The 24,282-nt window shown below is 43.7% G+C and overlaps 1 protein-coding gene across 2 annotated transcripts in view; it reads left to right on the top strand.

Moving 5' to 3' along the window:
• Positions 1-24,282, top strand: part of CAPN13 (calpain 13) — an 86,544-nt gene that overhangs the window by 22,747 nt on the left and 39,515 nt on the right. For both annotated transcript variants that reach the window (XM_060272961.1, XM_035111481.2), the window contains 5 exons: positions 2,201-2,319; positions 11,506-11,639; positions 16,142-16,316; positions 17,508-17,576; positions 22,300-22,385. In XM_060272961.1, the coding sequence (XP_060128944.1) occupies positions 2,201-2,319; positions 11,506-11,639; positions 16,142-16,316; positions 17,508-17,576; positions 22,300-22,385 (583 nt within the window). The remainder of the gene's footprint in view (positions 1-2,200; positions 2,320-11,505; positions 11,640-16,141; positions 16,317-17,507; positions 17,577-22,299; positions 22,386-24,282) is intronic.

Below are 24,282 nucleotides of genomic sequence, written 5' to 3'. Positions count from 1 at the left end.
TTGTATAGCTCTGGGGCATTGTGGGAGAAAAATGGCAGCCAACACCACCACCAAAACAATGGTAGAGACTATTCAGAGAAAATACTGTAAAGTGACCTTTTTCCAGGGACAGGGATGAGAAAAAGCAAGATATCTGAAATGGTCTTGGAGAAATAAGAAGCCTGCTGAGAAATTTCAGCTCAGCTCTAATTATAACAGGCTTGTGAAGAGCAGAGGTTGAGAGGAGAGAAGTAAGTTGGGATGAGGGAACAGATAAAGTTAATGCAGTTGCCTTAAGAGAAAGCAGGTGAGCCAGTGCCCTGCAAAGTGATGCTGACTGAATCAGTGCAGAGACCGAAAGTAAGGGGTCATTTGGTCACCGTGATGGAAGAGAAAATTATTGCAACAGATGGAGGAGAGAAACTAGTGAGCAGAAAATGGAGAAAGTCTACATGAGAGATGACCTGGATATGCAAAAGGTTTTCAGCAGCCGATTCCGAAAAGAAAAGGCAAATTTTGTACAGGCAGCAAATGAAAGAGTGAGTGGAAGGATTTAACATCAGCCTGGATGTGGGGAGAAAATGAAAAAGAGTAGCCAAAGATGGCCCTACGGTTGTGCTCGGTGAAGGTTGTTGTTGTTTAGTCGTTTAGTCGTGTCCGACTCCTCGTGACCCTATGGACCATAGCAGTCTTCCACTGCCTCCCGCAGTTTGGTCAGACTCATGTTCGTAGCTTCAAGAACACTGTCCAACCATCTCGTCCTCTGTCGTCCCCTTCTCCTAGTGCCCTCAATCTTTCCCAACATCAGGGTCTTTTCCAGGGAGTCTTCTCTTCTCATGAGGTGGCCAAAGTATTGGAGCCTCAGCTTCAGGATCTGTCCTTCCAGTGAGCACTCAGGGCTGATTTCCTTCAGAATGGATAGGTTTGGTCTTCTTTGCAGTCCATGGGACTCTCAAGAGTCTCCTCCAGCACCATAATTCAAAAGCATCAATTCTTTGGCGATCAGCCTTCTTCATGGTCCAGCTCTCACTTCCATACATCACTACTGGGAAAACCATAGCTTTAACTATACAGACCTTTGTCGGCAAGGTGATGTCTCTGCTTTTTAAGATGCTGTCTAGGTTTGTCATTGCTTTTCTCCCAAGAAGCAGGCGTCTTTTAAGTGAAAGTGAAGGTAGGGGAGATAATAGGATTTTTCAACAGTGACAGAAAAGTGTGGCAGAGAGGGAAGGTCTGGATAAGAAGACGGAGAGTTCAGTTTGACACATTGCTGGGATGCTCAGGCGGAAATGTCAGCGAGGGAGCTAGTGATTAAAAAAGATTGTCCAGAAGGGAATGAAAAATAAACCTGTGAATCATCAGGTGGTGATCTGCAGCCTGTCTGTCTGCGCTAGTTCCCTTACTTTACATGTATGGTCGAATGATGTCTGGCCCTTTTGTGCATAGGAAGAGATGGGGACGTGCTTCTTTCCCCTTCACTATATGTTTAATCAGTTTTAAATCCTATTTAAACAGGCAGGATGCAGGATGCAAACCTGGGTGGTTTGAAATCAAGCCACGCAGGGAAAGACACAAGCAGGGACGTAGGAAGGGGGTGCAGGGGGTGCGGCCCACCCCGGGTGTCATCCTTGAGGGGGTGACCAAATGGCACACCATGGGGGCAGCACTGCAGAGCACCCGAGCCACGCGTCTCTCCTGGGAGTGACGTGGTGGCCCAGGGCCCCACGCTGCCCGAAACGGCAGTGTGGGGCTTGCGTCCGCCAGACGGACTCCACAGGCACCCCCGTGTGTGGATCGCCCCACCCCCACCACTCAGGGTGCTGGAGCAGTTAGCTATGCCCCTGGACACAGGAGTTTTTAGGCACTGCCAATCGATTGTTCAAACCCTTCTTTTTGGCCAGGAACCGTGTCCTTACTTGCCCCATGATGGACTTCATGTATGACAACAGGCATAGGGCAGGAGAACATGGCTTGGGGAAAACAGCCTCATGGACTAAATTAGGATATCTTCTGGGCCTAATTAGACCTGAATAGAACTCCTGTGAATAACATTTGAGGGAAATGTCTCTCAGTTAACAAATATAGACAACCATTGCAAGTTGTACAATTTATGTTCTGAACCAAGTAATTATGAACTTTGGAAAAAATCAATGCCTGCTAGAAGAGGGTGTAGTAGATTGATTGTGGAATTAATTACAACCTCTGTCTTATCTTTTCCAAGGTGATTGTTGGGTTCTAGCAGCTCTTGGTTCTTTGACCTTACAACCACGGTTCCTGGAAAACGTAATTCCAAGAGACCAAGGATTCCAACACAATTATGCAGGGATTTTTCATTTTCGGGTATGTAAAAATAGTATGTTGGCGTTGTGTCATTTTGTATTATGTTTTCAGATAAAACTCCAGAACCTAGAGCTGCTCATGGTTAAAAGTAGTGTTTTATTTCATGCTTGCCACAATCAGTAATCAAAATGTAGGTTTAAGAGCAAAAACATAACATATAGAGAATACAGAATGTCTTAATTAAATTATATAAAAGTTAAATATACATAAAATACGGTAATTAATTAAAAGATCCCTCCCAGGAAATGAAAATGCTAACAATTTTAAGTCATTTGGCCCTTTTTACAGTCAACACAGCTACGGACTAGATGCATTTACCATAAATCTTTCTAGCTACTGTAAGTAATAGTGTCACTCTGGATAGGGCAGAGCTGTTGACGTTTGATTCATCTGGATAACCTACCATTACTATTTTATACATTTTGCCTTAACACAGTGGTGCCTCGACTTACGAATTTAATCCGTTCCGAAGGCACCTTTGTAAGTAAAAAAATTCGTAAGTCGAAAAATGCCATTGGAAACGCGATTTCCCATAGGAATGCATTGGAAATGGAAAAATTTGTAAGTCGAAGCAACCCTATCTAAAAATTCATAAGTCAAAAAATCTAAAACCGCCGAGGTTTTTTCCTGGATGTCGAGACATTCGTATGTGTCTCGACACATTACCCCCATTCGTAAGTCGAAAAATTCGGTTGTCGAGTCGTTCGTAAGTCGAGGTACCACTGTATATGGCTTTGCAATAGTGCCATGCTGGGAAAATGTTTTTTTTAACCACTCCCACTCTATATCAATTAATGAGGAAAAAGTTCATAGCTGCCAAGTATCCCGTATCCGTCGGGAAAACCCCTTTTTTCTTACCGTTTCCCGGCGGCCTCCCATTTGGCGGAAAATCCCGGCATTGTCCCTTTAATTTGCTTCTTCCCGGCGGCCATTTTTCTGGTGCCGCTTTGCCCTTCTATGGGCACCAGAAAATGGAGGCGCCGGCGCCGGAAGTCGCTTCCGCGCATGACCGGAAGTTGCGTGACGCGACTTCCGGTTGCGGTTTGCCCTTCTATGGGCATCAGAAAATGGCGGCGCCGGCGTCGGAAGTCGCTTTTACGTGTTTCCGGTCATGCGCGGAAGCGACTTCCGGCGCTGGCGCCACCATTTTCTGGTGCCCATAGAAGGGCGAAGTGCCACCGGAAGTTGCGTCACGCAACTTCCGGTCATGCGCGCGCTGCCGATCCCGGATCTTTACGATCCAGACTTGGCAGCTATGAAAAAGTTGCAGTAGAAAATTATCAGAGAAAGAGCAACAACAATGAAGATCTGATAGGCTTGCTGCAGAATTTTAACTGAGCCTTCCCCACTTTCAAGATGGCCGAGCATTTTAGTGAATGCCCTTTTCTTTCATTCAACAAGACGTCTCCAGTGGTCAGCGTTCAACAGCCTTCCCAGATGAACTGCATGTAATCTTCTGGTGGGCTTTCCAGTACACCGGAAAACAGGTAGTCTGCCTGCCTTGTGCCTGACAGCTATTTGTTATTCCTGCATTTCTTTAATGTGAAATCTTGTCACTTTTATTACAATCAGTGTCGAGGGGTGTTTTTTTTTAGGTGCAAAAGGAGTTCCTTCAAAAACAAAATCAGTGAGTGCAGCACTCTCGGGCAGCTGGTATCTGGCTCCCTGTGCTAGGTAAAGCAAGACATAATGATGTAATGGTGGTCTTTTCAGATCAGGAAGACTGAGCAGCAAGGGAGGCTGCAGAGCAGTTGAGAAATGTTTGATACAGGTGTGGGAACCTTTAGCCCTCCAGATGTTGCTGAACTACAGCTCCCATCAGCCATAGTCAGCATGACCAATAGCCAGGGATGGTGTAGCCTTTGGAGGGCCAAAGTTCCTCGCACCTGGTTTACATAGCTGCCAAGTTATCCCTTTTTTTAAGGGAAATTCCATTATGCTGAATAGGCTTCCTCGTGAGAAAAGGGAAAACTTGGCAGCTATGCTGGTTTAATGTAAATTAAAAGGCACACACATGCACCATCTTTGAATACCTCACAATTGAACTCACCAAAATAATTGTTAAATTCTAAAACACCCTGTGAATGAGGCAGAACCACAACAACTTTTTTTTTATTTGTACCCTGCCCATCTGACTGGGTTGCCCCAGCCACTCTGGGCGGCTTCCAACATATAGTAGCCTCTCTTGGGAGGAAATAAAAACTTTTGAGAAACCGGAGGTTTCAGCACAACACGACTTTGAATTACTCTCTCCAATAAAGGTTTAAAATAGACTCTGGAATTACTTCATGAAAAGCTTGTACGCATTATTTAAGAGCATTCCAGTCTTCTTATTAAGAAGTAGAATTTATTATGGTATTTGAAAATATTTCCCACTACCCTCTTATCAGGAACTCGGTATACCTGCATCTACTTTTTCTTCTGACAAGAAGATCAAGCTAAACCAAACAAAGACCAACCCAAACACTCATACCCCTGAATCAAATATCTTTGTCCGTAATGTTCTTAAATTATCTCTTCAAAGTTGCTGCTAGCGCAGCACAGCTTGATAATTAGTTTTTATGCAACTTGGTAAAGAATGCACCATTTCCTCCAACAAAGAGATAAAAAAGCCTATTTTCTATTTCAGTCATAGTGCCTGCCATTTCTATATTACTTCAAAGGACTTTGAGAAATTGGAAAGCACTGATTTAACATCCCCATCCACAGAGATTAGTCATTAAGCACCTGATGTATTTTCATGCGTATGTTTGGCGGGTGGCGGTGAGGTGCCGACGGGGTCACATTGCTCACCTGGCTTCCCAACCCTTTGTGTAGATGCCAGTTACTGAGCGGGAAAGAGGAAGGTGCAGGGAACTCAATGGCAGCAAAGTCAACGAAACGCCCCTGCTGTGCCAGCCCTTCTCACCTGGGGATGGGGGGGGCGGAGATCTGGCCCACCAGACCAAAGAATTCCCCCACCCCTGCCTAAGGGGCAAAGCTATTGCTTAGCTTGGTTTCATTGTTCTTGCTTGTAGTTAATTATGCCCAGCCAGGAGCTGAAAGAAGCCTAGCCTATCAAATTCTCAACCCCTTTTCCTCTGGGGTTTTGAGGAATTGTAGCAATGTTATTGGTTCACCCTTTTTTCTAGGTCACATGGCGTGCTTTTGAAAAAACAACAAAGAATGGTAGTGACAAGTTTTGCAACTAACAAATTAAACAAAATTGTGTAGCTCAAGGGATCCTAACAGCTGCACAGCACGGTTTTCCTTTCCTCTGTGCTAAACAGGAGAGCTTGAATTAATCACCAAATAAAAGGGGGATTTCTGTTTTATTGTGAACTTTACTCTTGATCCTTGGAAATCTTCCAGTACCCAGATAAAATGGCTTCAATCTCTTGAAAGACGCCTTCTTGTTTGCACTTTAGCCTCACTGCTTTCTGCGATGTTTGAACAAAGGTGCATTGCAGTTTCAGCCTTAAACCTTCATAGTCAATAGGCCAGCAGCCTTGTGCTACTAGCTGTTTGCCATGAGCTTTTGACTGAGGAAAGAAATAAAAAAGCCCTCCAACATCAAAGAGCTTGGAAAGATGGTACTCCAAGTGTCTCCATGCATTTGTTCTCTGCCAATCAGCAACAATGATTAAAGGTAAAACAAATTGGATTGTTTTTCCTGGCTTGAAGCCATGCTTTCACTTTGATGGTTCAGATAAATGCAAGTTGCATCCAAAACCTTTCTCGCTCTTGTTATACAAAATTTAAACTCGGCTACCTTGATCACTTTTTTAAACTAAAAAATAATTTTGGAGGTATAGAAGGTTGGAGAGACATCAAATGCTGCCTTTTGTTTCAAACTTCAACCACCCATTTTTGGTAGATGATTCTTGAACGTATTAAATCAAAAGAGCATACAGGCAAGAATAGAATTCTTACTATTCACTAGGGTTTCCCACTATACATTTAAATCAGATACTCTAGGTTGGTGACGGCAGTATGTCAGGCTTGGGCAGTGGGCACCCCTTAGATCAGGGGCCCTTGGCCAGTGGCACCAGCCATAACTATATTCTTGCAAGCCACCCCAATCACCAATGGTGTGAGATTCCAGGAGTTCCAGGCATGTGCCCAAAATCTGGCTTCATTTGAATGAGGAACACAACCGAGACTGTGGTGCCTTTATATGTGGTTTATTTACATATATATAAAACCTCAGCAGGTGGCACTGTGGGGTTAAACCACAGAGCCTAGGGCTTGCCGATCAGAAGGTCGGTGGTTCGAATTCCCGCGACAGGGTGAGCTCCCGTTGCTTGGTCTCTGTTCCTGCCAACCTAGCAGTTCGAAAGCATGTCAAAGTGCAAGTAGATAAATAGGTATCCGGCAGGAAGGTAAACGGCGTTTCTGTGCGCTGCTCTGGTTCGCCAGAAGCAGCTTTGTCATGTTGGCCACATGACCTGGAAGCTGTACACCAGCTCCCTCGGCCAATAATGTGAGATGAGCGCCGCAACCCCAGAGTCGGTCACGACTGGACCTAATGGTCAGCGGTCCCTTTACCTTTACATTTTACAACCTCAATCTAAGGTGGAGGGACTCACAGCATAAATGCCCCCAAAAGTTCTTGCTTCTCCCATAGTCACAGCCTTGAATTCAAACGGAAATCATGCATAGCTCTCTCTCAGTTCCTGCCTGCAGCCTCTAGCCTAGCTCTCTCTCACACACTCTGGCTATTGTATTTCTCACTACCCACCCAGTGAGGGAGGGAGCCTGCCCATCTAACCTCTGGCATGGAGCAACTTCCTTTGTTATACTAAAGACCAACTATTGCCCAACTTGCCTGGCTAGTTCAACAATGGAATCTCCATTAGATTGTAACCCTTGCTGGCTCCAGGACCCCAGGGATTCAAAGGGACTCAGGTATCATACGGTCTAACCTGCCACACCCCAAAACTCACAACAATATATTATAATTCCATAGGTAGTTTCCTTCTGCTGAGTCTAATCTTTGAATCATCTAGCTTGATGTTTTTCACATTGTCTAGAAGCTATGGTTTCAGTTGCGTCTTATCCAGATCTCTGAGACGCAGGTGGTTCTGTGGCCTAAACCACTGAGCTTCTTGGGCTTGCCGAATGGAAGGTCAGTGGTTCAAATTCCCATGATGGAGTGAGCTCCTGTTGCTCTGTCCCAGTTCCTGCCAACCTAGCACTTTGAAAGCACACCAGTGCAAGCAGATAAATAGGCAGGAAGGTAAATGGCATTTTTATGTGCTCTGGCTTCCATCGTGGTGTTCCATTGTGCCAGAGGTGGTTTAGTCATGCTGGCCACATCACCTGGAAAGCTGTCTGCAGACAAACAATGGCTCCCTCGACCTGAAATCGAGATGAGTGTTGCAACCCTATAGTTCTTTTTGACTGGACCTAACCATCCAGGGGACCTTTACCTTTACCTGTCCAGATCTACCTAGAGAAACTGGACACTGAGCCTGGGACTGTTTGCTTTCATGAGCTATGGCCACTTTCTCCAAAATTACATTTTAACAAGGAGCAGAGGAAAAGGGAAAAGAAGATAATGCTACAAAACACTGAGTATAAGGAGTGGAAATTATTACTCAGCATCAACATTAATCAATCACAGATGTGGATTCAAAACCAAAGCAACTCCAATGATCTACCCTGGGAAGCTTACAATCCCGTTTTTGTTTGTACTTCGGAAACAGCCCGGTACTAGAGCCATGATTTTAGGATGGCTTGGATTTTGTGGCAAATATTCACAAAACTGCATTTTATTCAGATGATCTCTGCCTAGGTAAAGGTAAAGGGACCCCTGACCATTAAGTCCAGTCGTGACCGACTCTGGGGTTGCGGCGCTCATCTCGCGTTATGGCCGAGCGAGCCAGCGTACAGCTTACGTGTCATGTGGCCAGCATGACAAAGCCGCTTCTGCCGAACCAGAGCAGCGCACAGAAACACCGTTTACCTTCCCACTTGGAGCGGTACCTATTTATCTACTTGCACTTTGGCATGCTTTTGAACTGCTAGGTTGGCAGGAGCTGGGATCGAGCAACGGGAGCTCACCCCATCGCAAGGATTCGAACCGCCGACCTGATCAGCAAGCCCTAGGCTCTGTGGTTTAACCCACAGTGCCACCTGCGTCCCGATCTCTGCTTAGGAACATGCTATTAAGCAAAGAAGGAATGAACCATCTGACAGGATTGTCCCAGTATTCCTCATTTCCCTTTCATGTTGAAACATGGCCATGTTCTGTTCATCCTTATTCCTTTCCTAGGGCCCAGCCTTGGAAGTTATAGCCACAACTGTGACAAATTTATCCCAGACACATCAATTTATATCTTGATACTGCAACTATGGAGATTTTGTCCCATGCTGTTAGCAAAGGCATGACACACTACATTAACCTGCTAATGATTGCAAAAATGGATCTTTCGGTTTGTCCCCAGCGAACTCTATCTTTGCTTTCTTTCTTGAAACACTTCAGCTGTACCATCCAGCTGCTTAAGTGGCCAGCAGACTAGAGGATAGCTTACTACGGCAATCTTATTTTATAGTAGATATCAATATTTGATGGGCTTTTCTTCTCTTTTTTTTATTAAAAAAAACTGAACAGGAAGATTGTTTAACGCCCTGTCCTCCAATAATTTCAAAAAAGCAAAGGTAATTGGAAAGCAAATTATATGTAATCAGTAGTTAATTACAATGGAAGATCAACAGAGAACTGGGTGACAATTGACCTTATTGTGTGAAAATAGTTTGTCTCCAGCCTTCTCTGAGAACTTGTGTATTATTGGAACATTACGGCTAAGTAAAGTATACCTTTGGGTTCAGATGCACAACATTCCTATGATGTCAGGGACTGTGCTGAGGAGGAGTGCACTGAAGATGAATGGTAGGAGCTGCTCCCTCCCCCTGACCCTGAATCTTCCCAGGAGCTGGAGGACAGTATAGATTTAGAACAGTGGTTTGCAGAGGGGCATAGTTCAGAAGGCAGAAGCTAGGAAATACTGGATGGGGAACAGCCAGCAGAAGAAACACTGGAAGAGAGAGGGTTAACAGATTCACAGTCTCTAGACAGCATTCCCCTCCCTCCCCACCCCCAAAGAGCTCAGAAAGTGTTAGAACAGAAAGCACTGAGGGTACAAACTCAGATTACAAGATGTAGGAGTGATGTGGATTAATAGGGATGGAGGGGTGTGTAAGCCTTAATTGGGAGCACCGCCATTCTAGAGAGCTGCTTTCTTTTGTCTCTCGCTTTGTTTATTAAAGAAACTAACTGGTAAGACTTTCATTTGATCTGCTTATTTACTGACACGGGGGAGGAAGCCGATTTCCCAAAGCCTGGCATATGAGGTGGCTTTGACTAAGAGAGGCTGCTTCCCCTCTCTCCCACAGCCTGTAGGAATTACTCCTGCTAGGAGACAGTTGAGGGAAGGTGGAACCTGATGAAAGAGGTCTTGCAGCAGAGCAGATGGGGCAACCTTACTCCTTTCTGTCTCTAAGGAAGCATGGTTTTGCAGAACCAGTAAAAAAGGGGATACTTCCATTTTGTTTTTGTTTTTCTATTAGTGATTTATTCTTCCAAATGGGTGTCATAATTTTGAATCTATTTCAGTAAAGAAATCTGGCAATTTCAAATACCTTGCCTCCTGCCACCTAGTTGGCAGAGGGACAGTCCCCTTAAGCTCATTTTTCCTTTTAATTTTCATTGCTTCTTACAAATCAATGAAACGCTTCACAAAAATAGTAATTTTAATTGCAATTAGAAGAGCTTATTGACAGGTGGAAAAAAACCCAGTTTAAAGAATGAAAATGGTAGGGCACTTTCAAAGCTTCACAAGCTCAAACAAGCATTCCAGTATTGAAAATAACATCACAATTTGTCAACTGCTTCTCTGCCCATAGGAGGCTGAGAAACAGACTTTCTGAGCTGGTTGTGGTTCGTGTGGAGGCTGAACTGGATCCAAAGAGGCAGCTATAACACACTATTAGAGGCAAATGGCACATGGGGCGTAAAGGCCCCCATGGAGGAAGGTTGCAATTCAGTGGCAGAACGGATGCTTTGCATAGGAAATGCCCCGTGTTCAAGTCCTGAAATCTTCAGGTAGGGCTGAGAAAGAGCCCTTTCTGAGACTGTGAAGAGTCATTGCCAAGGGATGGAGAGCCTGTGACCCTTCAGATGTTGGCCACGCTGACTGTGTTTGATGGGTGCTAGAGTTCAATAACATCTCGAGCACCAAATGTTTCCCATCCATAGACCAGGAGTAGCCAACAACGTGGCCTCCAGATGTGGATTACAACTCCCAAGCCACCATAGCCAATGGTAGGTGAAGTGTAGGTGGGTTCCCACAAGGCAAGATACAGTGATAACAGCAAGAACCTTTACTGAACTAAGAGAACTGGACAACAGGGGCAAAACAACTGCTTATATACATTTCTGAAGGCCTGGGCCACTCCCAATGCAATTGGCTGTCTAAACCTCCAAGCTGCGAATCATGACTCAGAGTTTAAGGGCCAATGGCAGAGGCCCAAATCCTGAAATGTTCTGTGATTGGATATCATGTATCAAATCAGAACACAGGGGCTCAGAATCCATAATCCAGACCCAAGTTCAGGCAAACACAGACCTCTCAATATATAACACCAGGGATGACGGAGGTGCTAGTCCACAGGATCAGGAGAATACCAGGTTGACTACCCCTGAGGTAGACAATATTGAGTGGGAAGGACTAATGGTCTGACTTAGTAGAACACAGTTTACTATGTACTCATTGGAATGGCATGTAGAGTTCTCAGTCAGAAAGCTTTCCTGTGCCTGGGAAAGCGCTAGCTGGGAACACCCCACACATGCCATAAGGATAGCTTAACTGTACGGCACTTTCTATTTCTAAAATAATAAAATTAAATAAATTTATTTTATACCCTGCCCATCTGACAGGCTGCCCCAGCCACTCTGGGAGGCTTCCAACAAAAATACAAATCAATCAAACAAAATCAAACATTAAACGTATGGGGAACCTCCAGATGTTGCTGAACTACAAATCCCATCAGCCTCAACAAGCATAGTGAATGGCCAGGGATGATGACAGTTGTAGTCCAGCAACATCTGGAGGACCAAAGGTTCCCCACACCTGGCCTAGAAGGAATTCATCTTCTTAATAAAAGAAGCTTATCCTTCTCCTTTTTTTGTTTTTGTTTCCCAAGTTCTGGTACTTTGGAGACTGGCTGGATGTGGTGATAGATGACCGACTGCCTTTTCGCAATGGAGAATACTTATCCGTTCATCCCCGGAGCAGAAATGAATTCTGGCCGCCACTGCTTGAAAAAGCCTACGCCAAGTAAATACACATAGAATCTTTCTCTCTTTCATGCTCTGTTTAATGATTGTGACCTCCCAGCGATGGATGCTTTAGGTAAAAGGAACCTGTGCCAATGTCCCATGCTTGAGGAGGACCACAGACAACTATTCTGTGGTCCGTATAAGTAACAAACAATCACAAAGTATAGCTGTAGTCAAATGTTAGCTCCACATGTTGTTGGTGTAGTCTAGTGGTTTACATGTATATTGAGTTCAATGGGGCTTAATCTCAGGTTATGTGAGCGTAGGACTATAGCCTTAGTTACTGGAATGGGGATGGAAAACCTTGCTTCAGGTTATATTACCACCTAATCCCTTTCTTGAAATCTATGCCTGTATTCCTTCTCCATCTCCTTTCTTTGCCAACTCTGGTGCTCTCCAGAGGTTTTGGACTACAGCTCCAATTAGCCCATCCCTGCAAAACAACAAAGCAGGCAGTGTGGCAGCAGCAACAAAAGGTCAGGTAATGAGCTGATCTTAAAGTGCTGATTTTGAGAGACCGGAACATTCTTTAGAAGGAGTTGACTCAGGTACCACTTTGCTGAGCAGCGTTTTCATTCCAGATCGCTATTTCATTAAGATGGCGAGAGATGCTGTTTATGAGATTTTCAGCAACAGGGGTTTCCCCTGTGTATACTGTAAATTCCTTTCTTGTCAGTCTAGGTCGAGAACATTATTTTAAAATACAATTAGCCATGGATTTCATTTTCCGAGTCTCTGTGTTACTCAGATAGTGTGCTTACTGTGAGTTTTAATGACATGCACTCCTGTTATCTGCAGTCGCTTCTGATTTGTCTTTTTTCTTTCCTTTCTTTTGTTATTTATTTTTTTTGCGTTTGCAATCAAAAGCCCAAGATAAGGCAACAAGGCTTGAAAGATGCCTTCTGGTAGCCAGACTTGTTACTATTTGCTGAACGCTGAATGACCTGAACAACAACAAAAAGGAATCTGAGATTAGTGCTTGTGTTGTACATATATCTGCCGTGCTTAATTCCAAACATTGCTTGTATGCTTTCTCATCTCTATCAGATCTCCTTGCAACAGTGGCAAATTGTTTTCGAAGTTAGAAGATTGCAAATATGCCACCAGGGTGGTTGCTTCACAATGTGGCATGCAATGGGGAGTTTGTGTGCAAAATTTCAGCATGATACAAAGCCTGCCTAGGGATGAATTCAAGATTAAACTGCAGAACAAAACACAAAACAATCCCAAAACATAGTGTATCTCAGGACCATTTTTATGATGCTTTCTTTATCTTTCTTCATGCTTCATGAAATAGTGTTATATAACTGTAGGACCAGGTACCCATTTTTCATAATTGTTATTTTATAACAGTTAGAAATAAAGAGATCAGTTTTTTAAAGTTATCACAGATTATCTGTGTCACTTTCCTATGTGTCCATTCATAAATCCGTTCCGTCCCAGTTTCTACATTTATCTGCTTTTTTAAAAATTCTCATTTAAATGCATGTTTTAACGTACTTTCTCACAAAATATGCACCTGTAAATTTATTTTCTCTTATACATATTTTAGCTCAAAATATGTGTTTTGATGCTAAAGCATTGCAAAATTCAGTTAAGTGTAAGATCTGAAGGATACTTATGTTCTGATTTGTACATTTGTCTGCGAGGTATGGATCAGGCCACCTAGTATCCTAATTCACAAAGAAATTATAATTTTGTTTAGTTTGCATTTTTAATAAGAGAACCAACCAAATTCGCAAATCTAGACAAAATCACAGATTAAAAATATAAATTTCCTTTGAATTTCACTCAGTCTTGCAGTTCTTGGCTCAAAAAAGAAACAGTACAATTTCTAATGGATTTCATCTCAAACTGTTTCAATACCATTTATATATGGATTTTCATGCATGTTTAAATGCTATAATCTCAAACTAATATGGAATGTGAATGGAAGGGATTTATAAATGAACAAATATGAAATTGACATGGACCAGTAATGGACTGATGTGTCAGTTTCTATCCTGATTTACATGTGGTCTAACGTAGGAATAGGGAACCTCATGCCTGGAGGCCAAACGAAGAAGAACTAGGAAACAGCTCTCACCTTTGTCCCTAGCCCGTCGGAGATCATTGACCAGTGTGACCAAGGCAGTTTCATTCCCATGATGAGGCCTGAATCCCGACTGGAAGGGATCCAAATGGTCTGCTTCTTCTATATGTCCTGGTGTGGCCACAGATATACAGTCTGTCATGGGATTCTACTCAATATTGAGCAGAACTCAGATGTATAGTTAGCAGAGTAAAAACTAAAAACACGCTGCAGGATTCCCCAAAAAATAGAGACAGAGGTGATTATTTTTCATCCAGCAGAGCTTTACTGCTACTGAAGGCAAATGAGCGTAATGGTCAGAAATCCAAATACATTCAGAATTGGCACTGTCCATAAGAAATCCAGTTGCAGCAGACTTAACTTAAATTTACAATAACTTATATTAAGTCTGGGACCCAGGTGGCGCTGTGGTTAAACCACTGAGCCTAGGGTTTGCTGATCAGAAGGTTGGCGGTTCGAATCCCTGTGACGGGGTGAGCTCCCGTTGCTTGGGCCCAGCTCCAGCCAACCTAGCAGTTCGAAAGCATGTAAAAATGCAAGTAGATAAATAGGAACCGCTACAGCGGGAAGGTAAACGGCGTTTCCATGTGCTGCTTTGGTTTGCCAGAAGCGGCTTTGTCATGCTGGCCACATGACCTGGAAGCTATACGCCGGCTCCCTCGGCCAATAATGCGAGATGAGCGCGCAACCCCAGAGTCGGTCATGACTGGACCTAATGGTCAGAGGTCCCTTTACCTTTACCTTTATATTAAGTCTAAACCTTAACACTAAGCACGCTATGTACAGAACACCACACCAGAAGGAAGAGAGAAAGAAAGTGAAACTGAAACCCAGGCTCCTTCTGGACTTATTTTGATAGTCAGCATGACCTTGGCAGAAAGAGATAAGAGAACCAGTTCAAGCCAGCTGTACTCAAACATCATGAACCTTCTGCTTGTTTCTTTCACACACAGAAGCTTCCAGAGCCCTCTTGAATTTAGTAGAATAGGAAAGATCTCTACACATCAGATCAATACTTTATGTACTAAGAAATGCAAACTGACACAGCCATGGTGATCTGGTAGCTGATTTCTGCTACTATATGCCATTGCTGGTTTCTCAAGCCATGCCATTTGCAGGAATCACTGAGGAGTTTCTGCAGCTGCGAGATGTGGTGCTGTTTGAGGTTTGAGGGAATCCCTCTCCCATTCTCCCCCTTCTTCCTTTCTACCAGCTGCAGGCAACCTGCTCCCTTTGGCAGCCTCATATTCCCTTTGCCAACCAGATTTTCTAACACACCTGCATTAAATTGGCAATTTAAGGATAAATATGGCTTCAAACCAGAAATCTTTGCCACAAAAACAGTTACCAGTCATTCCTGTTTTCCTATTAAAAAAATGGAAAATGTCAAAATTGTCCTTTTCCCATTTGCAATTTTTAGATTACAACTCATTTCCTGATGGGGAATATTTTTTTTCCAGCCGGTTTCAAACAGCCCCACTCACTAACCTTGCTGATGTACTCATTCACCTGCTACAAAAAATTGTGGTGGTGGGGAGCCATCGCCGTATACTCCCTTCCCTCATGCCTTTGTACCTTTAAATCACATGCTGTGAAATGTCCCTGTAAAAAATGTATCTTCTCCCTGCCTCATCTTCTCTATCCATCAAACCTAATCTTTCTTTTATGACCTTACAAATAAATAAAATGAAATAACCTTCTTTCCTTCCCAGCTGTCCAGCCCTGGCACCAGCACCCAGCATGATTGAAAAGAATGGGTCCCAGGGGGGTTTGTAGTCCTGCCAATTTTCTTTTCATTTAAAAACAAAAAACTAGTGCAGTGAACCTGAGACTGCAACCGCAGATCCTTCAAGTGCCCTTATTTTCCAGGGACGTCCCTGATTTAGAGAAGCCGTCCCAGTTTCTGATTTGACCCTGGAATGTCCCGCTTTTCCTTAGGCCATCCCTATTTTCATTGGAGAAATGTTGGAGGGTATGGAGTTATCCACTCCCATAGCCGTCTGAAGGCAATCCTGTATAGGGAAGGTCTTTTAAAAATGTTTATTGTTTTATTATGTTTTTATATATGTTCGAAGCTGCCCAGAGTGGCTGGGGCGACCCGGTATGATGTGTGGGGTATAAATAGTAAAATTATCATTATGGAATGGGATGTCCTTATTTTCATTGGAGAAATGTTGGAGGGTATGCAACCGCTCGTCTTCTTTTCCCCATCAGAATGCCTCTGGGCCCCAATACATGGACATTCTGACTGTAGTCTTGACCACTTCCTCACTGCACTGTGCACCCAATATTTTAAAAAACCATTGGCAAGCTTAAAAGGGGGGCACGCTGGTCTTAGAGGACACCTTTCCCAGGGCCTTCTTAAATCTGGTACTGGCCTAACCTCAAAGTCTTCTCTCTTCTTCCAGATTGCACGGTTCCTATCGGAAGTTGCACATGGGCTACATTTCTGAGGCTTTAGTGGACTTCACAGGCGGGGTCCAGATGTCTTTCAACCTTGCTCGCCCTTCCTCTTACCTGTATGAGGTAGTGAAAGCCGCTGCCAAGTCAGGTTGCCTCATGGGATGCGTCACTCCTCCAGAGGTAAGCTAGAAGTTTTGTTTTTTTCTAGGAACTGGAATATAAGAAGATGCAGCAAGAATCGGTCTCGTTCACCTGTACCCCTCAAAATTGCATGCAGAACCCCTGAAATTGTTGGTCTACTTGGCTGTGCATCTCGTGTCTGAAGAGGGACAACTATGGCCTCCTAGCATTAATGCTCTCGCTCCATCAGCTTGTAAAGCATGAATGGCTTTACAATTCTCTCTTTTCAAAGGCCTGGAAACGATGTCTTATGAGGAACGGCTTAGGGAGCTGGGTATGTTTAGCCTGGAGTAGAGAAGGTTAAGGGGTGATATGATAGCCATGTTCAAATATATAAAAGGATGTCATATAGAGGAGGGAGAAAGGTTGTTTTCTACTGCTCCAGAGAAGCGGACACGGAGCAATGGATTCAAACTACAAGAGAGAAGCTTCCACCTAAACATTAGGAAGAACTTCCTGACAGTAAGAGCTGTTCGGCAGTGGAATTTGCTGCCAAGGAGTGTGGTGGAGTCTCCTTCTTTGGAGGTCTTTAAGCAGAGGCTTGACAGCCACCTGTCAGGAATGCTTTGATGGTGTTTCCTGCTTGGCAGGGGGTTGGACTGGATGGCCCTTGTGGTCTCTTCCAACTCTATGATTCTATGTAATGCTTTCCCCTCAAGCAAAGTGCCATACAGCCATGCTAAATAAACCTGGAAACCAGGTAGTGTGTGCCACTCAATTTCCACCCCCATTTCTAGGTTCTGGAGGAGGGCCGGGGACACACACTCACTGGCCTTCTCTGTTTGAATGCTCAGTGTCATGGGCTGTAACTGTTCTTACAAGACACGGTGCTCTTATTATTATTACAATTTATTACTCACGCTTTACCCCCAAGGTCCCAGGGCAAGTTACAGCAATTAAAACACAATACTGAAAACAGCTTAGAACAACTTTAAATTGGAAAAATAAGGCAGGTCCAGAAATAAACCTCTCTCAAGTGTCAAAAGAAGTGTGACTTCAGCATTTGCCGAAAGCTATATAATGAAAGTGCCCAGCATACCACTCTGGGAGAGGAGTTACACAACCTAGGAGTTCCTCCTGAGCCCCCCTGAAGTTTCCTTAGATTGGAGGACAGACCACATTCATTGGATCAAATGAAAATATGTTTGCTAATGCTTTTAGAGAAGTTATAGCTGTCCTTTCTCCATTCAGAACGGTGCGGTAAACGAGAAGAATGGAATTGTTCAAGGTCATGCCTACACTGTTGTGGAGACTGCAGAGGTGAGAGAGAAAACATTTCTTTCTGTCATTCTTAATTGTCTTCTTCCCACAGCCCTCTCTCCTAATTGGCAGCTGGCCCGCTGTTCTCTATCCCCATGTTCATAATTCATTGCTTTTAGGGCCAGAAGGTAACGTTGCGTTGATCTAATCTAGACCTCCATGCGTCACTGAGATCACATAATTTCATTCCTGCCTTCCTGAAATGTCTGAAACCCAGTCGCTTTATGTAGAAGTAAAGAAATGATAAAGTTAGCAAGGTGACACAGCGAGCTAGTCGTTTTTAAGGGAACTATCAAGAATGATGAAACACTGAGCCCATAATTAACACTCATTGGTTCAGCCAGTGATGTGGCAGAAGATAACCCACTTACCAGAAAAAGGGCCTCGGGCAAGTTTTAAGAGGCCGAAACAAATTAAATGAACGGACACTTCTGTGGGTTGAATCCATGGAGTTAATTTAATTCTGAGATATAAACTATTGATGCAAGAGCACCACCCGATAGCATTAAACACAGTTTACCATTTCTGCAGATAATCCAATATGTTAAAAAAAAACAACCCATAATTTTAAAAAAGGAAATGGTAAATCCAGGTTAAATAAGGAAGGAAATATGGGACAGCATTTTAATATGGAAAGTGTTATGTGGCGTTGTGCAACACTTAAAAGCAACCTCAAGTCCACAAAACACTTGCTGTGGGAAAGTGCCCTGTGAAAGAGACATTGCTCAGAATATGCTAAAGTGCAGAGTCAAGAGTTCACAGCTGGATGAAGAAGTCATTTTCTTCACCTGCGAGGTTTATCTTTCCCGAGCGTACACCCTTCCCTTGCCCCAAATTTTAATATCATCTTCTGGGGAAGGAGATCAATTTGGCAGAAAGTAATAATCCAGCGACGGCAAAAGAAAGCAAAGGATTTACTGCAGTAAGTGGGTCTGCCTTCAAGGTGAGTGCAGTGCTCATCCCCCAGAATCATCACTTACGATGCTCATACCGTATCAACAAGGACAAAAAAAATATGGCCAAACGGACAATGACCTTGACTAATCCTCTGGCTTTCCTTCCTTTGGCAGCAGTAAGAATGCTCACTAATATGGCATGTAGTTCTTCCGGGAACTGCATTACTATACAGATACCTCTCTTTGCAGGGCCCTCGACTAAATGATCTGTGCCAGGTCCCTTCCTACACTTGTGGGCTTAACTGAGGTGTGGGAGGGAGGGGTGGTAGCAGCTGGCACACCATGACCAGATGGCTGGGTCTGAGCTGCCATTTTAACTTTCCATAATGCCCTACAGGAGAAAATTTCAAGATCGTTAAACTGAAAGCTCTTGGACCTGGTTGTCCAAAGGGCACAGTGCAGGAGCCAGTGGCTGTGGGCTTTGCTTGGGCCCTGTCAGCTGCCCAAGGGGACCAAGTGATGGCATAGGACATTCCCTTGCAACTTGAGTACTCCTCACATCACCACACAAATACATACACTGCCTGTAATTGCTTATGAATGATATGCAGTTAATAGGTGCCATAGCACTCACACCCATTTGAGAAAGAACTGGGAATCAGGTGGTGTAAATGCTCCATAGAACAGGGGTTCCCAACTATTTCGGGCCCAGGGCTACCACAAAATCACCATTTCACAGGAGAAAACTGGGTAAGGCTTAGATTCGCTCCCCAAACAAAACAGGCAAGACACTCCACCCCAGAAATTCTACTAAAACACGGGTGAAAAAGAAGGCAATATACAACTAACACATGGCTCTCCCCCCCCCCAAAAAAACACATTTCTATAAAAGAATTGAGAGGGTGAGGGGGCTTTGGCAGGCACTGTGTGTGTGGGGGGGTGTGTGATATGAAGAAACCATGATGCCCACAGGCACCACACTGGAGACCCCAAACATAGACTAGTGTTTGGAAGGAGCAGGAATTGGCATGCAGAGTGTTAAATAAAAGAGATCAATGCGCTCATAGTGTTATGGTTTAGCCTATTCTCTTCTTAATGTAAAAACCCTTATAATTATAATGACTTTGGTTAAACTATAAACTTTGGTGATAATGCATTAACCATTAACAATAAACTAGGAGCCAAACTGGTTCAAATAATATGCCCATGATTTATCTCAACAGAGAGATAAAAAAAAACCCCCACACCTCATGATGCTCTTGGCTTACTCTAACCCAGGGATGGGAAATCTCCAGTCCCCAGGCTAAATGCAGCATTTGAAAGCTTCCCACCTAGCCCTTGAGGCCCTGCCTCCTTGTCTTGCCCCCTCCTCAACTTCCTTAGATAATTGTGCATTTGAGAGACTGCTGGTTAGAGTCTTGCCAGCAAAATATCCAAGGCAAAATTACCTAAGGACTTGCACAAATGGTTGCATTTCCCCCCATGTGAACTGTTTTGCGTCCAGGGGTTGCACAAGTTTTGCATGAATTGGGCTATGCATGAAAATATCCTGCAGCCCATTCAAACCTGCAGCAAGAGCCAACAGGACGTCATAAATGGCTGCAGACTGTCTTTGTATCCTGAACATTCTCCATGTAATATTATAATGATGTGAGAGCATTATAAAACCAGGGAGCTGGGTGGGGAGAGCAGTCAGGCTGCATGTCTGATTTGGCCCTAAGGAAAAAAAAAGGAAGAATGGATTTCATGACTCCTGCTCCCAGTAATTGAATGGTCTGAAATTTTAACCTGTTTCCCCCCTATAAGCATAGCTGCCAAGTTATCCCTTTTTTAAAGGGATTTTCCCTTATGCTGAATAGGCTTCCTCGCGAGAAAAGGGAAAACTTGGCAGCTATGCCTATAAGACAACATTGGCACTGCATCATTTTGTGAAGGAAAAAAAAATAGACGAGAGTTCAGTGACTTAAACCAGCTGTAAGATTTTGTGGCAACTTGAAAATGAAATGTATGGGGAAAGAGTAAAGTCTCAGTAGGAAAAGGCACACATCAAGACTGAACAGATATAGTATTTAGTTGGCTGTTAGAGGCAGAGAGACTTGTTAATATCGAGCTGAGAACAGAATCCAGAACTCAGTGATTACATTTCAAGGTGAGAACCTTGTAAGATTTATGGAAGCTTCTCATGTTTTGAATTTATTTACAACTGGAAGCACAGAAAGCAGCATCTCCTAAAAGAAGCTACAATATAGTTTCTACATATTGAAGAAACATGCTTAGGAAGCTGAATGCTCATACCCAAAGCCAATAAATGCTTTTGTGAACCTGACCATACATGCTGACCACGTGTATTAAAGTAGTGCTTTCATCAAGGGCATCATCAGAACATAAGAAGAGTCTGCTGATTCAGGCCAATGGCCCATCTGGTCCAGCAGTGATGTTCTCACAGTGGCTAGCCAGAAGCCTATGGGAAGACTGCAAGCGGCACCGGAGTGCAATAGCACTTGCCACACATTTGAGTCCTATTGCCTCTGGAGGCAGAACATACCCATCATGCCAAGTAGCCATTAATAGCTTTATGCTCCATGTTAACAAGGAGGTAACTTGCAGTTAGAGATGAATGAATCTGTCAATTTTAGTTTCTCTCAGTTTATCTTTAATCTTAGTGTCAGTTCTCCTGATTTCTGTATCAGTTTGCAATTTAAAACAAACAAACAGAATTTACCATTATTTCGGTGTGCATTTTACCTAATATACACATTTTCATATGCTGTTTTCATCAATAAATTCTCTTAATATACACATTTTTGTACACACATTTCTCCTAATATACACATATTTGGTTGAAGTACTGCATCACAAAATTCAGAGAAGTGCATATTTCTAAGGATAGTTGTGTTTCATTTCACATACTGTTTCCATAAGTGTGAATAAGGTAGTTTCAATCATGCTACAACAGTGTATAGGACTTATTTAGTACTTAATAAGTGCTCCAGGACTTATTTTTATTTTGCTCCCATGTTTTACTAGGCAGTATTTGTTTTGTGTATTGCAAAAATAATGCATTTTCCACAGAAAGGTAAAGGTAAAGGGACCCCTGACCATTAGGTCCAGTCGTGACCGACTCTGGGGTTGCACGCTCATCTCGCATTATTGGCCGAGGGAGCCGGCATATAGCTTCCAGGTCATGTGGCCAGCATGACAAAGCCGCTTCTGGCGAACCAGAGCAGCACATGGAAACGCCGTTTACCTTCCCACTGTAGCGGTTCCTATTTGTCTACTTGCACTTTGATGTGCTTTCAAACTGCTAGGTGGGCAGGAGCTGGGACCGAGCAGGGATTCGAACCACCGACCTTCTGATCGGCAAGCCCTAGGCTCTGTGGTTTAACCCACAGCACCACCCGCGTCACATAGTTTTAAAAAAAGCTGCATTGCCTACCATCTTGTGCATAGTAAGGCTTATTATATCCCATCGAAGGCAATGGGATTTAAGCAACTTCACTGTGTGGAGGGTCACATCCTTTGTTCCTTGTTGTTGTTGTTTAGTCGTGTCCAACTCTTCGTGACCCCATGGACCATAGCATGCCAGGCACTCCTGTCTTCTACTGCCTCCCGCAGTTTGGTCAAACTCATGTTCGTAGCTTCGAGAACACTGTCCAACCATCTCATCCTCTGTCGTCCCCTTCTCCTTTGTTCCTTAGATGCAGACAAAGTTAGGAACTAAAGCGAGCCTCCCAAAATACAGTAGAAGAAGCTTTTACACATCTCTTTCCCCCACAAAACACCCCCAATATACAAGATGCCACTGACTTTTTCTTTCTTCTTAATAGGTTCCCTATATGGGTATGACGGAACGTTTAATTAGACTTTGGAATCCTTATGGTCGTAAGGAGTGGATTGGAGCTTGGAGCGATCGGTATGATTTCAAATGTTTTATTTCATTGGGGGCTGCCGCCGGCCATGCTGCTTTTGCTCACCAACCCCTCCCTGTTCACCTTAAAGCACATCCAAACTGTGCACCCTCCCTCTTGCTGATTTCCCAGATTGTGACCCAGGCAAACCTCGGAGGAACAGGCAGGACAGACTGAGGCAGCTCTCCAGTGACTGTTCTGCTCTGCTGCAGCTTCCTTCCTTGGCTTCTGATGCTGCTGGGGCCAAAATGGTGGCATCCATGTGAAGTAGGCAGTAGCAGCAGAGCAAGATGGTTGCTGGATCTCACCTGAGTTGTACGCCACCTGCTTGGTTGCCATCAAGAAAGACTTCATTGGTGCTGTTGCTGCCACCACAGGCAGTGGCCAAGCTATTATTGTTTTTAAGATGAACAAGGGAGGGGGATAAAAGCTGCCTCTGCTGGCTGCCATCAAAGTAATATTATTGTGCCTCTACTGCCCAAAACCATCAAAAAAATGTCAGCCCCGCCGCTAAATTCGCTTTCCATTTTGTGGGACCCCCGTTGGCCCTGGTCAACACCTCCAAAGTTCATCTTCTACAGTTTATGTTCTGGTCATAGGAACATAAGAAGCTGCCTTATCCTGAATTAAACCATCCGACTGTCTCTCTCAGTATTGCCTACTGTAGGCAAAGCTCTCAAGAATTTCAGGCATGGGTCTCTCTCAGGAGATGCCAGGGAACTTGTAACCTTCTGTATGCAAAATCAATTGCTGTGCAACTGAGCTATGGCCCTTCCCAACCGGCTCTCGCTTTGGGCATGCTATTTCCTTTTTCTTCTTTCCTCACACCTAAGAACAATTCACTACAATTACCCTAGGTGCCGTCTATCAAAAATAAGCACTTTTATGTCTCATCGATTCCACTACGAATGATTTAAGCATGAAATGATTGAGATCAATAAGACTTAAAAGAAATTACCAGTGGTTGGATGGTGTCCCATGATTTTGCCCCCACCCACTACCACAGAGCTGAAAATTTGGAAAATATGCTCCTGTACAGTATTCATAATCCTTTATTTTTCATTCCCCCCACCCCTTTGTTGAATTAGCAAATGAAAACTGAAAAACAAGAACAGTATACTGTACGTGCAACAGTATACTAGCTGCTTTATGGTTTTATATAGCCATCTTCCTTTCCTCTGGGCTACTAAAATAATATTTCCTGAGAAGTGTTCTTTAGTATCTACATGCTGGTGTGACTGAAGTTAAGAAGTTAGTATAGTATAGTATAGTATAGTATAGTATAGTATAGTATAGTATAGTATAGTATAGTATACTGTAGTATAGTGTAGTATAGTATAAAGGTAAAGGGACCCCTGACCATTAGGTCCAGTCATGACCGACTCTGGGGTTGTGGTGCTCATCTCACGTTATTGGCCGAGGGAGCTGGCGTACAGCTTCCAGGTCATGTGGCCAGCATGACTAAGCCGCTTCTGGCGAACCAGAGCAGCACATGGAAATGCTGTTTACCTTCCCGCTGTAGCGGTACCTATTTATCTACTTGCACTTTGAGGTGCTTTCGAACTGCTAGGTTGGCAGGAGCTGGGACCGAGCAATGGGATCTCACCCCATCGCAGGGATTTGAACCGCTGACCTTCTGATCGGCAAGCCCTAGGCTCTGTGGTTTAACCCACAGCGCCACCCGCGTCCCTATAGTATAGTATAGTCAATGCTTTTTTCAGGGGCACTCAAGGGTACACAGTACTGGTAGGTGCTCTCTTTGTTGTTTAAAAGTGTGGCACTTACTGTAACAACTTCATGATGAGTACTGGCACCTATTTTTCTACCAAAAAAAGCACTGAGTATAGTATAGTATAGTATAGTATAGTATAGTATAGTATAGTATAGTATAGTATAGTATAG

This window comes from Zootoca vivipara, chromosome 3 (assembly GCF_963506605.1).
Source record: "Zootoca vivipara chromosome 3, rZooViv1.1, whole genome shotgun sequence".
NCBI classification, from domain to species: Eukaryota; Metazoa; Chordata; class Lepidosauria; order Squamata; family Lacertidae; genus Zootoca; species Zootoca vivipara.
The sequence above is the reverse complement of the archived record's forward strand: the minus strand, read 5'-3'. Positions and strand labels throughout refer to the sequence as shown.